The 16,996-nt window shown below is 50.9% G+C and overlaps 1 protein-coding gene across 6 annotated transcripts in view; it reads left to right on the top strand.

Moving 5' to 3' along the window:
* The window catches only part of CTIF (cap binding complex dependent translation initiation factor), a 120,030-nt gene that overhangs the window by 75,988 nt on the left and 27,046 nt on the right, over nt 1-16,996 (top strand). For 4 of the 6 annotated variants that reach the window (XM_082783967.1, XM_082783964.1, XM_082783965.1 and 1 more), the window contains 2 exons: nt 13,466-13,895; nt 15,664-15,993. In XM_082783967.1, coding sequence (XP_082640093.1) covers nt 13,466-13,895; nt 15,664-15,993 — 760 coding nt within the window. The remainder of the gene's footprint in view (nt 1-13,465; nt 13,896-15,663; nt 15,994-16,996) is intronic. The other 2 variants (XM_082783966.1, XM_082783963.1) reach the window with 1 other exon arrangement.

Genomic DNA, 16,996 nt, shown 5'->3' with positions numbered 1-16,996 from the left:
GTGGCAGGAGAGAGACGGGTGCGTTTCCCAGCTGCAGGGTTGCCACCTCTCTATTGAGAGCGGCTTTGTCATTACATAAAAACTGTACAACACAAGATTTCTTATTCTCTTTTTTTTTTTTATGATCTTGGCGACTGACGTGACCCCTGTCCTGCAGACTAAATTTAACGTGAATTGCCAAGCTGCCAGTAGACTTCGTGGCATCAGGAGGCTTTTGCAGGTTGTTTTTCTCCATCTTTGCAGCTGGTTGAAAGACTTACATGCCACTGACAGAACATTTCACTGTTATGAAAGCTCAACAGCAATGTAATGGCCTGCTGGATAAGCTCAAGGTTTTATGATGTTACTTCCTAGGAAGCAAAATAATTGCTACAGCCAAAAATCCAGGAGAATTTCAGTGGGTGTCTGAGGTGGAGGGACGCCTGCTTTCATCAAAACTTCGTATTTTTAAGTATATTTCTCCCACGTGGCAGCAGGGGCTGGGCTGGTGGACGGTAAATTGTTGACCCTGATAGCTCTTCCCTCTGTCCTTTGCTGCTGCTGCCTGTTCTGTAGAGCATTAGGGGATGGTGAGCAGGAGCTCGTGGTGGCAGTACCGCCGGGGAGGAGGTTAGCAAAGAGACTGCTCTTGTCTCCAAGGCCCTGGGGAGGACATGGGAGGCCTCATTTCAGTTCCCACCTCTACCAAAAACACCTGGGATTCATCTCTGTGATCACAGCTGTGATTTCAGATGCCAAAGCATGTCGTGAAATCCATGCAAGGAGCTGGCAGACGCCAGTCCTTGTGAAACCTGCATGGAGAGAAGGGAGGATCCTGGGCCCAAGCGGGAACGTCCAAAGGTGGCAGTCGCAAGGGCCTGGAGAGCCCTGAGGAGCGTCACGCTGAGAGGCCTTCTCGCCCCTAGAAATGAAAAATGAGCCTGGCCATCTTGCTAGAGCAGGTTTCCTTGCTTTATTTTACCTTCCCACGTTGACCAGAGCCAAGGAAGTCTGACAAACAAAGAGCCGTGGGAGGAGCTGAACCAAGCCACCTCACGCTGGAGGAAGCGCTGGGTCGGGGATTTGTTTCTGTTCTCCCTTCAGCAAGAACAAAGGCCTGAGACTGAGCATCCCATGGAGGAGAAACCTCTTCTTACCAGTTAGCACCTTCTCCCAGAGTGTTTCTTCTCCTCTGGTGGGCAACTGTTCATGAATTGGGGGTGTCCTAAGGCAGGGGATGGTCCGCGACGAGGTGGTGGCATCTCAGGTCAGGCACCGCAGGGACACTTCTGGCACTTGCATTTCAGGCAATGTGGGAGCTCCCCAAACCCTTGTGGTCAGGTTCATTGAGCTCTTGGACCCTCAGGTCTGCCTAAGCTCTGGTGTGAATGTGTGCGTGCTTGGATTTGGGCCTAAATGTCAAGAAAAAATACACGCACGCAGGGGTGTCATGGGTGCTCCAAATCATGGGAGGGTCAGGAATGGGCCCTGGAGTAGTATGGCTTGTAGTTGTGCATGTGAATATTAAATCTATTGTCCAGTTTGTGTTTAAAGGACAATGCTGCCTTATTTTACATGAAAATCTGCTGTCCTGCATTCCTGTCTGGTTCTGACTTCCCATACATCAGCCCCTTATCCGCTATTTCATCCCTTATACAAAGATGCTTCCCCCTCTTGCCCAACCTCCTTATTTGTCACTTTTTACTCAGAGATACATACAAAACTTCATTGTTTTAGCACCTTGTCTTGCAAAATGTTTTCTCGGTGGGGTTTTACCAAGCAAAAACCTCCACACTTGTCTTCCCAAGCACCATATCAGCTAGGATCGTGCTGGCACATCCTCTCCAGACAGGTAGTTTTTGTGCTGGGAATATCGATATAATCAGTAAGAAAAGCCGCAGGCATCACTCAGGAGCGTGCCGTGCCGGGTATTTATTTGAGAACTCTTTGCAACAAGCTGGCAGCCCGTGTCCATGTGCTTTTCACGCCGTCATTAAAGTTGCACTATTTCCAGAGCCGCTCCCATGCTGTTCTATTCATGGCCAGTGCGAGTGCATGTTTCACAAACAAAAATAGTCCCAGGAATGCCACTCACCATGGATTTTAAGATTGCAAGCTATTTTGGGTGAATGTGAAGGTGAACGTGTGTTATGGATGATATTAACGTGTCGTTTTTAATGCTGGGAGGTTTTGGAAAAGCCTTCGAAAGCCCGTTCTCAGAGGTCAGCAGTACAAATCTCTCCTGCTGGGAGAGTGAATAGAAATGAGTTCATAATTGCAGAGTATAGAACTGGCGCGTTTGCTTTTTCACTGTTTTAATTGAGGTTTTCAGAAAGGAAGAGAGCTTAAAACAATAGAGAAATGTCTTTTGTTCTTACAGGGCCATTTATTGAGGGGTTTGCAGTGAGTGGAGAGGATGTTTATTAACGAAAGCAACAATATCAAGGCGTTATTTTAGTGCAGAATCGCTGTTCCTCGCTGGAACAAAACGAAATGTTTCAGATGAACTTGCTGAAAACCGGCGTCGAGCGAAGTGATTTGCAGTGCTTTTACTGCAGATAGTTTTGGAACTGGAGAAAGGGAGAGGAAGGGAAGGAGCCGAAAAGGTTGAAACACCCTTTTCCTTCTCAGTAGTATTTCCAAGTGTAATTTAGCCAGGCTTAACAGCACATGGGGCTGGACCCCCGAAGCGGTGTCTGGAAGTCAGGTTTCCATCCTCCTCCGTGCTCTCCTGTCTCCTCCGTGCCCTCCTGGGAGCCGGTGGCGAGACGTGCAGCCACTGTTAAGGCTTTCCCTGGGGACACAGGGGAAGCAGCCCAAGCCCACAAGGGGTGTCCCGGCCACCCATGCCGAGGAGCTGAGCCAGCCTGGTGCGTGTCTGCGGGACAGCCCTTCTCTTCAGCAAATTTAGGACCAATTCCTTATTTTTAAGGACAGAAGTAGGTCTCTGCACTGATGGGAGGCGGTACGAGCATCTGGCTAAATCACGGTATTAAGAGTGCAACAACACAAGCAAGAGCAAAAAGGCTTCTAGCGGGCAGAATCACCTAAGGGTGCTGTTAAATCAGCAGGTTCTGTCCTCCTGAAGATTTAGAAACTTTGAAGCAGTGGGGAAGGACAGGCCCCGGGTCCAGGAACACCAGAGCTGAAGGCGCAATTTAGCAACAAACTGGGGAAGCTGCATGGCCGAAGCTGCATATCTTGGAGAACCATGCGAAGAAATCCTCATGGAGGTGCTGGATCTCCAAGGCAGGGCTCCTCTGGGAAGAAGAGGATCTGCATCTGCCTCTTATGCAGAGAAGTAGCAAAGAAGCAGCCAGCAGTAACTGCACGCCTGCCTGGAAAGCGTGGCCGCGCCGGGGCTGCGGGCGAGCCGCGCATCAGCTGAGGTGTTAGCTACAGGCAGCTCAGAGGCAGATCATCGTTTCATTCACCCTGATTGTCCGCAACGTCGCTGTGAGTTATTGCACTAAATTAATTCTCCGAACTGCAGGTCCCCAGAGGGCAATACTGCCTGGGCGGTTTGTTCCTAAAAGGGCTCAGCTGGGTGATTGCGTTACCGCCGCTTAATGAATGGCCGCACGTGAGCCGGGCGCTGCTAATTGCCTGCGCTCCCGGCTCTAGGCGCAGAGAGCCTGACGATGAGAACCCTGCACCCAGCCCCGAGATGGATGGCCTTCTCGGACGCGTGCCACAGGCCAGGCACGTGCCTTGCACATCAGCTTTTTCGCATTTGCCATCAGCTGAGCGAAGGCGGCAGTGGGATGGAGCTGGAGGGGATCTGTGCGAGCAGAAGGGAGCTGCGTTTGGTCACACCGGAGCACCCCACTCCCTGCACAGCACATGTCTGAGGCTGGCACCAGCAGTCTGCTGCTTATAGCACGCATACCCTGTGTATTACATCGATTTAACTGTGTATTATGTGAAGAAATATCTCCTTTCATTTATTCTGAACTGCCCTTCTGTTACCACGAGAGCTGGCCCCTCAGAGTGCTGTGCCTGCCTTTGCTCTCCGCTTGTACCAGTATCATGGCAGTCAGCATTCAGAAGGAGTTTTGCAATTTTTTACCATCTACAAATCCAGCATCGCCTGCTCTGGGGTCACCCCCCAAGGGACCTGGTCCTATCAGTGTAGGTGATGGTGTGCCTTATTTAAGTTTTGCCAGCCTGCCAGGAAAGTCCTCGTCCTGTGGGCAAGCAGAGGTGAACCCCTGGCCACCAGCTTCCCCAGCACCCATCAGCACACCCTTAGAGGCTGCTGGTGTCGTGTCGTGCAGCCCAAAAACATAACCATCTCCGTGAGGCTGGTTCAGCCTGCCAGCATCGAGGGAAGGAAATAGAGCAGCAGGTTCCCCTGCACTAGGAAACCCATCTGCTATTGAAATGTCTTTCTCTTTGGTGCAGCGTTTCTGGCGAGGCTCCTCAGGGCTGAAAATGGTTCTGTTTCACGTGTTTTCTGGTTTTACCTGGCCGTGAAAGTGCAGCCAGAGCATGCTGGCCACCCTTCCCTCCTCCCCGCGAGCCGTGCCGAAGCTCTGCGGGGCCTCCTGGCAGGGACGGTGCGTGAAGGAGTTGCCAGCTCGAGTTGTTTGGGCTCTTGTTGCAGAAACAATATTTCTGTCTGACCCCAGTTAGCAACTGATGTTTGCAAAATAAAGAAGTCAAGGCACTGGAAATACTTTCCATTCCCTCTCTTGTCTCAGCCCAAAATATTAGTATTAAAAATATTGCATCTATTATATGCAGCTAATATCTCTGCTGGCACGTAAATCACCCAGGGATTTTTCATCTCCATATTAAAAAAAAAAAAAAAAAAAAAAGAAAAAGAAGTGAACTACGCTCTATTTTTGGATATTTATTAACTGTTTCGTGTCCATTTATTCCTGCTAGAGCCAGAGCTGTCTGTCTCCAAGGGACCATCTGTGGGAAAGGCAGTCCCCGGATTGATTAGCACAGTGCTGGGGTCGATAACAAAGGCGTTGAATACCTACTCTTTCTCTGATAATGTCTGTGTTTGGCCTGACGGCCTCCAGGCATGAGTGGACAAGAGGCTTCTTTCATTGAAACTGACCTATTTTAATTAATTTTGTTGTTACGTGTCACTGCAGAGTGAAAGCAAAAGCAGGAACAACCACCCACAGCAGTGTCTTTTCCCAACACAAATATCTACGCTGATGGGAGCAGGTTTGCTCTGGTCTGGACAAGGTTTGTTGATAGAGGAGCTTTATCTCGTTCCTGTTCCCTTCTGCTCTCTTCCTCTCCTGCCCCTTTTTGTGGTGGCATGGGTTTTTTACGGGGCCACCAGTCATGGAGGCTGGGTGGGCAGTTTATCAGACCGCTGCCTTTGCTCTGCCCCCACGTCCTTTCAATCTGTTTGCTGGGGCAGCCGGGCAGCTCAGCCCAGATCAATCCTGGCTCCAAAAGCTCCTCAGTAAGTGCTACAGCAACCCACATCATTTTTGTACAGGTTTGTTAAGTGCTATAAAGGCTTCTGGCAGATGTAAGTGCAAAGCATCCCTGTCGCTTGGGGTGGTGTTTTACCAGATCCCCGTGTCGGAAGTAATTGCTTGCCATGGACTTCGGGTCAGCTCATGTGTCTGGACAGCTGCTGGGAGATCCTGTCGGAGTTCATGTTAAATCTTGCTTTAGCTTCTAGAGGAAAGACATTTATTTCTTCACTAGAAAGCGCCGGTATAAATAGGATATGGAAAAACCTAGGATGTTTCCTTGCTGCGGGTCAAAGAGTCACAGAGGTCTGTAGGAAGACAGCTGAACAGAAGGGCAGCAGGTGGGGTCCGTGCCTGCTATTTAGGATGTGTCTTTGGGGACAGGACCACAGAGGGATGGAGCGGGGCTGTGTCTGGGAGCCCGTGCATCCTGGCACGGGTTTAAGCTGCGTATCTCTGAGGATTATCCGACCTCGGGATAACTGGTCAGTCTTGGTGTATTTTTACAGGAGGGAGCCTGGAGTCTGAGACATAAGCTCTTTTATTGCACAGCAGTAAAAGATGAATCTATATTCACTCAGCTCACATTCCCACCAGTAGTGCGGGATCCGTGTGCCTCTGCACTCAGCAGATTCTTGGGAAGCGTGGTTGTGCGTTTCAGTTTTAAGCTACTTCAACTGAAACGGGTTAATTCCCTTGTATTTTCCTATGGTTTTCATGTAATTTTTGCTATAATGTTTAAGGTACAGCAGGAATCCGAAAACATAATTCCAAGCAAAGTAGTTTATGAGGTAAACCATTTCCGGGCAATTTCTACATGAAATCACTGGAGTGATTTCTACACCAGTCTGGGCAGGCAGCCTTCAAGTCCAGGGGGTGTCCTCCTAGCGGGTCGCTCGCTCTGTGCAACGAGGGCCTCCGTCTGGACGTCCCTGATGATTTGTGGGAGACCCAGCAAAGCGCTTGAAGAGCTGTTTTGGAGCTATCTCACATGCCATCTGTACTTGGGATGTCTTTCCCAAGCTGGTGTTGCAAAACAGCTACTTAAATTCCTCCTGAAGATTGGTTTCCATGAAGCTCAGAAGAAAACAGCTGACTCAGGCAAGCACTGCAGCATGGGAGGACTTTCTTTGGGTTTCAGCAGAAGACAAGTTTGCTCTTCAGTGCTTTACTCTGAAGGACGTAGTGCCGTGTCCTTTCAGCCCCACAGCACTGCCACTGCTCGGTGGCCCAGCCTGCAGACTGGTCCCAGTGGGTGAGCCATCCACCACCGTGCTGGGAGCAGCACTGGGGCCCAGTGGTGTAAAGTGATGCTGCAGGAAGGTGCAGGGAGAAATCAGGTCCATTTCTGTGTTTGGAAAGGCCAAATCAGCTGGCATCCCATGGCAGAAGATAGGGCGTTCCATGAGGGACCGTGCCTCCTGCACCATTTTTTGGCAGGTTACTGCATGGGCTCCCTGTCTGAAGCCCTCCAACGCTGCCCTTTTCTTTTATGGTGGGTCTACTTTTGTTGTAAAGGCCAAACAAAATCATATCTAGCAAAAAAAGACGTGACATCCAGGCCCAGGAGAGGGCTGTCTGCCGCAGCTGTGCCCCAGAACCAAGGTGGCAAAGAGAGGAGTTGTTCCCAGGTAGGGGACTTCTCTGAAGATCTCATAGTGCTCTTCCCAGCAGCCAGATGCTTTTGCTGTGAGAGCCTCATCAAAAACATCTCTACCCACATAACATTGTTTTTGTTGGCTGTGCTGGTCCTCCAGAGTTCATCGCATGCTTTCGGAGATGCGTACGCGTGAGACCTACAGGACGTCCAAGGATGATTGCAGAACCTGACCACCACGTTTTGACAGGTGGATTTTCTGCTCTCCCAAAACGCCGTGTCCCTCCAGACACTTGGGCTGTTCCTGGTGGTGGGATAGACTTCCACCTTAGTGAAGAGAAAGGCACAAAAGAAGTGTGAATAATTTCATTTTTGTTTTCAGAAGTGAACATGACATCTTGTTCCCTTCTCATCCGAGAAAAATGCAAACAAAAATGAAACTGGAGCCAAGTGAAACCAGTTTGAGAGAGAAAGCCAAAGGGAAAACACACAGAAGTCCTGCGTTCCTCATGCTTGGAGCTGGTGGCTGTTGCTTTCTGTGGGGTTTTGAGGTTTTTGATTAAATTGTGTGGAACCATCAAGCTTATTTGATTGTTTCCCACTCTCGGTCGTAGCAGGGGTAGGAAGCAGTTCCCTGCACCCAGCGACAGAAGCACATAACGCTGAGTTATGTGCCAGGGGTGTCCAAAGCCAGCACCAATGGGTGTTTTTGGCTGCAGGTTGGGGCAGGTTGGTGCACCCCATAACCATGAGGACCGAGACCACAACACAGTCCACATTGCTGCTGGGGCAGAGGGGCTGTGGTGGCCTTCAGCCCCTCTGAAAGACTCCCTGGGGGGGACACGAGGGTCTGCAGCAAAGGAGGCGTCTGGTGCACCTCTCCAGGAGCTGTTCCAAGTCATCTGGTGCTCTGGGTGACGCCAGTTCCTGATTAATTGCAGCCATGGTAATGGGAATGCCAACCATGAGATACCCCCAAGGCTCAGCATCGCACTCCTGGGCCTCTGCTGGTACAGAAACAAGAAATTAACTGTGCAGAAAATGGATGGAAATGCATCTTCTGCCTCAAAATGCACTGAGGAACGTGTCCATTCACACGTCAGAAGGGTGAAGGGAAGGTTTGGCCATGGCCACAGCACTGCAGCTCATCCTCAGCTTCGTCAGGTGTCTGCAGGTATGTGTTAGCTGTTGGATGTTGGCCAGGTTGTCAGGCTCTACACAAAAGCAGGACAAAACCCATGTCCCTGCCCTGTACAGATCTGGGTCTGCCCCGTGGAGAGGTGCCTGGGGCTGAGGGATAGCCTGGTGTCCAGGCAGTGTCTTCAAAGGCAAGAGCCGTGATGTCCCTGAGCCCGCGGGCAATATCCCCGTCTGTTGGACCGCACGGAGTGCTCCGCGCCGCAGGGTGAATTTCTCAAGAGACATTGGAGATGGAGCTGCTTACCTCTCGGTATTTACAGGAATTGCCTAAGCAAATCCCCATGCAACCACCGGGAGAATGTAACCCCGCGTTGTCCTCCGGCTTTCGACACGCCAGACGAGCGGCGGGGGCTCTCGGAGGACTTGTCTAGCTCGAGGGATATGAGCAAAGCTGACGGGAGGCAGCAACTGTGTTTTAGACCGCAGCTGTGCACGTGTCTGGAGCTATTTTCCCCAGCCTTGTGCCTTCCAGCCCCTCTCCTTGGGAGCCAGCGATGCAGTACAACTTGCAGGAATCCCGTATTCCTGAGCACGTAGGCTGGTAATCACCGAGACAGCTGAGGCCGTGGATTTGTTTGCATAGGCTCCTCCAGCAGAGCAAACATTTGTCAGATCTACATTCCACTGAAAGGTATCTCGTTTTGTTAATTAAAAAAAAAAAATAAAAAAATCAGTGGAGAAACAATAGCACAAACGATACAATCCTATTTCCAGCTTGGCAACCCCAACCGTCTCCCCTTGATTTTTAGTATTCGTGCAGCTTCTTTGTAACTCTGAATGTCTCCTTAGTTTCCACGTTGACTGGTGGCCAAATTCCCAGTCCCACTGAACTCAGTGGGAGTTTTGAGCTGAATCAGAATTGCAAGTGAAAATAGCTCTTCAGCATGAAACAAAACAGGGGCAACAGGTGGGAGAACATTGTGCTGCGGTGGAGCACAGGAGCGAGCGGGGCAACAGCAGCTCAAAGGGGTGGCCACCTCCCTCGATGCCTGTCTGCTTTCCCTGGGGCCTCGTGATCTGTTGAGGATTTTAGGAGCTCCTCAGTTTGGGAAGAGGCTGCTGCTCGTCATCGCTGGAAGATTTGAGTCTTCACCCAGGCGTTTTAACAAAGCATTTGTGTGAGGTAGGGTGGAGGAGGTTAATTTTCTACCAAGGATGGTGTGCCATGATACAGCACTTCGGAACAAATTTGCTCTGAAAGTAATGCAGGTGCCAGAGCTCCTTCTGCTGTGGTTCGTGCCAGCAGTGCAGCACTGTCCCCACAACTGATGGGGATGTTCCTGCAGACCACAGCCTGTCCCGTGGACCAGAGTCCACGCATCAAGGATTGCTTCTTGGTCCCCACACAGTGTTTGGTCCTGCCCTGTATCAGCAGTGTCAAGGTTTGAGTGAGGAGGACAGCCAGCATCTCCTGCCAGTGTCAAAATGCATCTTCCCACACTGTGAGCTGCTGTCTCCAGGACCAGCACCTCCAGAATAACCCACGGATCCCCAAATCTTCAGCCCGCAGGTTGGGAACCCCTGTCCCAACCAACAGGAGGGACCCAGCAGTGGGAGATCCCCATTCCCACATCCACCACCGGTCCCTTCTCCTTGCCCTGGTGCCTCCTGGTGCTGCTCCCCATGCGGGCAGCAGGTGGGGGGCCAGAGCCAGGTGATGGACATCCACAAGCCCAAATCCCTGGGTCTGGAAGTGTTTTTGGTTACCTGAGCACGGCCGCTTATCCCAAGTGAGCCGAGCCACCCTCTGGGTGTGTGCACTGCTGCACGAGCCTGTTCCCATCAGCTTCACCCCCAGACTGTGACCCGGGCTGAGGGGTTCCCATCTCATCCCCCTTCCTGGGGTCTCAGCCTTGGGAGTGCCTCCACCGTGTCTGGAAGCAGGGATGGGCCATCCCAATCTGCCAGGCTTTGCAACGCTCTGCAGACAAAAAAAAAAAAAAGAGTTTTGAGATCTGGGCCCCGTTCTCCCTCCTTTGGCTTTTTGTTCTGCGGAGAGTCCTGTTTCTTCTTGGCTTTTCTTCTTCACTGGGGTGTTGGGAAGATAATAGCACAAAACGAGTCTTTGCCTGAATGCTGGATTATCGTCTAGACCTGAGCCTGCTGCCAAGTCACGGACACTGCTTCTTGTTTGCCATTCTCCTTCCTTTGCCTTTTATTTCTAGCTTTTTTTTTTCCTAACGTGTTTAACTCTGGTGTTTTCCGTCCTGTGGTCAGTGACTGCAGAGCTTTGGTTTGCATTTGTGTTTGCTGTGCCCCTTGCCATGTGAATTTTGCCTTTCAGCTATCCTGCATGGGAACAGAGCTGCTTTTTGCTCTCCCTGTCTTGTTGTTAAAGCCCCAAACTGAATAATCTTTCACATTCCACGTTGACTTAACTGTGATGTCTTTTTTTTGTTGTTAAACTTCTTTTTTTTTTTTTTTTTTTACTTTCACAGCCCTTAAACAGAAACTGTTGGGTTTATGGTATCATTATCTTGAGAAGAAATGTCCCTTCACACATTTCTTGCAGGAATTTATGGCGGTGGGAAGAGGCTAGGTTGGCTCCCAGGTCCTTTCCAGACATTTTGCTTTGCCCCTTCTTATATTAAAACTGCATCTGCATGCAGCTTTTATCATTTCTGTGCAATATGTGCAATCTAAATACATTGACAGTCTGTTTGGCCGATCACCCAAGCCTGGAAGTGCACCCAAACAGTTAAACTCTGATATTGAAGACGGAAGAGCAAAACCACAGAAAGGTTTTGCTCGGTTGTATCAGCAAAACCCTTGCACGTTTAAGCATGCGAGGGCTTAGAGCTAGATAAGGGGTATAACTAACTTTTATTTTGACATTCCCCTTTTAATAAGCATTGCTCTTTATGCATTTTATAAAGCGGTTTATATGATTGCGTTACTGGGAGGAAACAAAGAAATGCCAGGAAAACTTTATGTGGAGAATCTGTACTCATAAAATGGTTGTAGGCTCCAGCAAACAGGAAAGCTTCCCCCATCTCCTTTTTTTTTTTTTAATTCCCTGCCATTCAGCTTGCAAAAAAAAAACAAAACATGTTGAGTATCTCAGAAAACCGGATTCAATGGTCTGAGACTAAACACAAATTCCTTCCACTGCCACCAAGAACAAGCCTGTTGGGCCTGCCTTGGCCAAGCACGAGCCCTCGCTCTTTGTGGTGGGGAGCCAGTTGGCCTCGCAGAGTAGGTTTTTAACTCCCGTGGCTGCCAAGGAATACAGATCCGAGGGGCAGCGTGGTTTGGCAGGCCGGGCTGGGGATGGTTTAGCCACTGCCCATGGCGATGTGTTGGTGAATGGACGCTTCCTGCGCCCCAGCCCACGGAGCTGCGCAGCGCAGATCTGGGCCGTGGAAATAAAACGAGCTGCTGCGTGGGGTGTTTGAAACTAATGGGCGAGGATGAGCCACAGAAAGGGGATTGTGGAGGCTGAAAAAGCAGCAAGGACGTGGCTCCTGCAGCCCTGTGCGATGCCTCTGCCTCGTGGGACCCTGGAGAGGCTGCCCTGCGCCTCCCGGCGCTGCTCCCGAGAGCCTTGTAAGGAGCGGAGCGTTTGGGCATCCCACGTGCTCTCCCAGCAAATACCAAGCGTTAAAAAGGCAGCAGGCACGCAGGGAGCTGCCACTGTGCTCAGGGCTAGCCCCAGCGCCGTGCCAAGGCCTTTAAACAAAGCCAGCCACTGCTGCCTGGTGCCTCGGGGTTAACCCACTCCAAAGCAGCGCAGCACCAGGCAGCCGCCAGCAGCCCGAAGCCTTGCCCTTCGGGGTGAGGAGAGACCTTTAAACTTCCTTCGCTCTTCTTCTGCGCACGTATCTGTGTGTTGCAAGCCCTGATAATCCTGTCTTCGCAGCCCGTGTGGAAATCTGAAATGTCCAAGTTCAGCGGCAGGGTGCAAGACACTCTGGCCGCATCTGCTGGCAGGAATTTCCTCCCGCTCCAGCTTCCTGGAGGAGGGAGCAAGGGGAAAGTTTCCTCGCTCTTGGGCTGTTTTTTTTTTGTTTTTGTTTTTTTTTTCACAGCTCAGTGCAGCAGTGTCTGCTTCTGAGGAGCCCTGTCACCCCAGGCGTGTTTCTGGAGACAACACGAGCTTTGGATGTGAAAGCAAAGATGCTGCCAGAGCATTTCTTCCACTGGGCTGTGGGGTTGTAGGGGACCTGCCGGCAGCGAGGGGCGAGTGCTGGCTTCCGAGCCCTGCTAGTTCCTCCAGCAAACCACTCACGGGCCATTCCTCCTCTTTGTGCCTGTTGAATTTCCATGCTGCCCACTTTGAGCCACATTTTTGCACTGCCTCCTGTCCAGAGCCACTGGCTCCCCGTGCTGCCAGAGCCGAGCGTGGTCCTCAGTCTCTTCATACACATCCCCTGCGTAGCAATGATGAAGGACAGGCATAAGGGAAACAGAAAGGGCAAAAGCATTTGGTGTGGGCACCTCTTTTTCTTAGAAGTTTGCTTTGTAGCTTTTTTATTTCTCTGTTAGAAGTCCTTGGTTGATGTGCTGTGAATGAGCACATCAGGACACCCAGCTGGTGCAGCGGAGGTGGCGTGCAGGGGAGCGATGCCATGGGCCAGGCATATTGGGAGGACTTCAGAAAAAGATAACTGAGGACCTCAGAAAAACATAACTTCTAGCATTTTTTCCCTCCCTGCCTTCCAGCTGCTGCTGCTATAACCAAGTCTTCCCCGGTTTAGCGTAGAAGCAAGCCTTCATCTCACAGAGAAGCACAGGGCAGCTTTTCCCAGGAACCAAAGCCACGTTATCCAATTCCTCATGAAAACTTCCAGCTGAAACATGCTAGATGGTCGTGTTAGCCACCATTAACCTGGCTCCTCTTTTGTGCTGGGGTGACCGGAGAGCCACCCCGAGGGCCAGCCTGTTTGGTGAGGCAGATGTGCGGGCCCAGTCGGTACAGCACTTGAGTCTGGGGTTTGTTTCCTTCCCTCCATCGGGGCTGCGTCTGAGGTAGGTGCTGGGCTCGGCAGGGTTTAGGAACATCAGTTGCTATGAGACGGTGCTGCTGGAGTAATTTATATGAACACGGAGGGCTGAGATCATTAGGTAGTCTGCTCCTATGTCGTTTCCATGACACTGCAGACACTGCATGAATGAAGCCATTTTGTGAGTAAATATGGTTACTGCTGCCTGCTCAGGAGAAACCTACCTCATCTTCTTTGCCCTTCTGCTACCAGCCCGTGCAAAAAACAGGGCATACTGACCTCTTTCTTTGCCTTCCCAGGCGACAGCAGAGGCTCCCCGGAGGGAACAAGTCTCAGCAGCACGCAGATCATCAGCAAGGCGGCACCAAACACAACAGGGACCACCAGAAGCTCTACCAAGGAGGCCAGGCCCCGCACTCCTCGGGCAGGACGGGCCACCACGGCTACAGCCAGAACCGGAGATGGCACCACAACCAGAAGCACTCGCCCAACGACAAAGAAACGCACAGAAACGCCAAAGAGACTGAGAACCTGAAAATCGAGGACAGCTCCGTCGGCACGGCCGAGACGCAGCGGGGCCCCGAGGCGGGGGAGAAGCAGTCCCAGCAGTACATCCAGGAGCCCGAGACCAAGAGGAAAGACAGCATTCACGAGCGCATCGCGGAGAGACCCAAGATCAATCTGCTCCAGTCTTCCAAAGACAGGCTGCGGAGGAGGCTAAAAGAAAAGGTACTGCTCTTAGGGGGAACTTGGGCTTACCCTTTTTCCAAGAGCCTGGCTGCTGGCCGTGCAGGGTGGGCCGTACATACTCCATACAGGGGGTGGGCTGGGCTCAAGGGACCTCTCCGTGAAATGCACCCAATTTATCTTAATATCCTTATGTCAACACTTCTCTTGAAGTGTCCCCGTGCTTCTTCAGGAGGCTTTTTACTGACACAGTGCTTAGGCTCTTAGCTTGCCTCCACGATTGAGGTTGCTACCTCTTTCCAGGAGGGACTGGGAGCTCATCCCTATCCCCTCGAACACCCTCGGGGAAGGCTGGGGCACGTGGGAGCTGCAATATGGGCGCTCCCTCCCCGGGCTGATCCCCGCTGACTGCCTCCACTCGGCAGAGCTCAGAGAGGGCTAAAAAAGGCAATTCGGCTCTCTGCAGCTAAGGAGCAAAATACCAGGCTTTGACTTCTGAATGCTGAGCATTTGTAGTCAGCTACTTAAAAGTTGATACCCGTTTATCTCGGCAATGAATTGAAACTCCCTTATCTTTCCCCCTTCCTTCCAGCAACCCAACAATAACAAAGCTATTGCTTGCAAGTGATGGAGGAGAGTCCAAACAATATGCAGCCTCAGATTTCTGAGGAATTCGGAGATCTCCACTTGCCCTCTGTGCAACCCAGACTCTTTCCCTTGAGATTCTCTTCTCAGACTGGAAAATGCATTCGTGGGGGGACCTCCAATGAGATTTTCAAAATGTGTCGCAAAAATAACCTGAACGTGTACAATTCCATGGGAGTGCACGTTGGAAATGTATACCTTTGAATGCATGTGCGTTTACCATTTACGTATGTGCCTTGAGGGTGAGGAAAAGGTTTTGCTAGTTAGTTTCATGTTATTTAAAGCGATGGAAGTACAGCAGAGACTTTCAGAGTATACACTGCAGTGTCTGCCCTGCAAATTTATAATCTGGTAAGAAACACATCACATAAGCACCCACTCTGGGATGCGTGTAGTCAGCCCGGCTGGTGTCCTGATAGCTCCTGCTGGCTGGCCTTGCAGTTGTCCAGACGATTGCTACAGGTTTGTGTGGTATAATCTGTGTTAAGATTGAACCATGGGAGGTGAAGGGAGCAGACCAGAGCAAGCAGGATGCATGCCTTATGCAGTGGAGGAAGGGAAAAATGCCTAATTAAATGTTAAAAAGAAGCAGTGAGTTCTGCAGTAATGGCATGAAGTAAAATGTGTAGCAGTGAAGAGATGGAAAAGTTAGGATTCTTTCTAATGCCTGGAACATGTGAAAAACATCTTTGACCCGCATTTAAATCATTAAATATACATTAAAATGCAGATACTTTTGTGGGATTGCTACGCGAGCATTTTGCAAGCAAGAATGCACTTTGGAAAGAGAGGCCAAAAAAATGACCATTATTACCATGTTCCAGACGGGAAGCTGAGCAGACAAGGCCAGAAACCTGTCTGAGACTGCGAAGGCAGTCGGGGTGATCTGACCTTGGCATCCTGGCTCAGAGCCCTCGAGCACATCTTCTCCCTGGGCTGAGGAGGAAGACTCTGGGATTGCGTGCTGTGGGAAATGGGGAAACGGCACATTTCTGGGTCAGGACTCACTCCCTTGTGGTTTTCAATGCTGAGATGAGACCATTGTACCTCTAGAGGATGCTCTGACTTTTCTAGCTCTGTTTATATGTCTCCCCTGTCCCCTTTCCCCCTTTGCTGTCTGTGGAAGGACAAGGGCTGATACATCTGTTTTCTCCTTGTGTAACAGACGCCTTGTCTTTCCCTTTTCACGGACCAGGACGAAGTCACGGTTGAAACCACCAATCCTGAAAAGAACAAAATGGACAAATTAATTGAAATCCTTAACAGCATGAGGAACAACAGCAGTGATGTTGACTCCAAGCTCACTACCTTCATGGAGGAGGCCCAGAACTCCACCAACTCTGAGGAGATGCTGGGGGAGATAGTTAAGACCATCTACCAGAAAGCGGTGACAGACCGCAGCTTTGCTTCCACAGCAGCCAAGCTCTGTGACAAAATGGCCCTCTTTATGGTGGAAGGAACCAAATTCCGGAGTCTGCTCCTCAACATGTTGCAGGTAATTAGACGAAGTTACTTGGCTAGGCGCTTGCAGCTTCACCCCGCCAGGTCTCACCGTGCGTTTGGGCAGGAGCTGGGCTTTGACCAAATTCCTTTTAGGCCCTGGTAACGAGAAAAGTGCTTCAGCATTTCCTTTTAATGGTTGCTGTAGACATTGATACATCATCCAGCTGCTCTCCATTCCCATTTCAGGAGCTGTAGGTGGAAACACAGTGTGTCACAGCAGGACCCACCTGTGAAAGCAGTGGGTTGCTTGTGGCAGCATCCCCGTGACATGAAGAGAAGTGAGCTTGGCCTTACAGTGAGGGGTCGTTGCTGCTCCTTTGGGCTCTCTTGCTGCTGTCCCCCCACCTCTCAGCACCACGGGTGTTGAGTTAAGTCATGGTCCCTGGGAAGGCTGTTGGCCGCATCACCTGGCGGAAAAGCTTGCTCCTGGTTTCTCATTGCACCCTGGACGTTAATAATTTGTGTATTTGGTACCTATTCTGAGTGACTTGCTTAGTGGGATAGGCTGTTCTGCTCCAAAAAACACCAGCAACAGCAAAGTCGAGGTGGGAATGTGCTTTCTGGAAAGGGTGTCACACAGACCTCCATCTTTCTGCCTCTCTGCAGACAGGGCATGCACAAATTTGCATCTTTGCTGTAATTTGCATTGCTGTTTGGCCACTTGCTGACACACACAGCTCTCATTCTCAGTGTCTGCTCAGTATCCAGCACTGCACCCTTTTTTTTTTGGCACACCTGCCTGCCCTCCTTCTGTGCCTGTGTGTACCCGCTGGGGGCCAAACACAGCTTTTGGGGACGTGGCATGTGGCAGCCACTCGTGCTTCTGATCCTGCTGTGGAGGAGGTGTTGGAAGAAGTCTTCCTGCCCTCCAGGCACCTTCTCATGTCTGATCAGCAGGCACAGGGCTGCCAGTCGTATTTACAGGGCTGGGAGGGAAGAAGCTGTCATCTTCTGCCACCTCCACCAACGTCGCTGGCTGTGGGCAGCAGCATCCA

This window comes from Aythya marila (assembly GCF_965140915.1).
Source record: "Aythya marila genome assembly, chromosome: Z".
Taxonomy (NCBI): domain Eukaryota; kingdom Metazoa; phylum Chordata; class Aves; order Anseriformes; family Anatidae; genus Aythya; species Aythya marila.
Note: the sequence above shows the minus strand (reverse complement) of the source record. Positions and strands in the feature narration are given on the sequence as shown.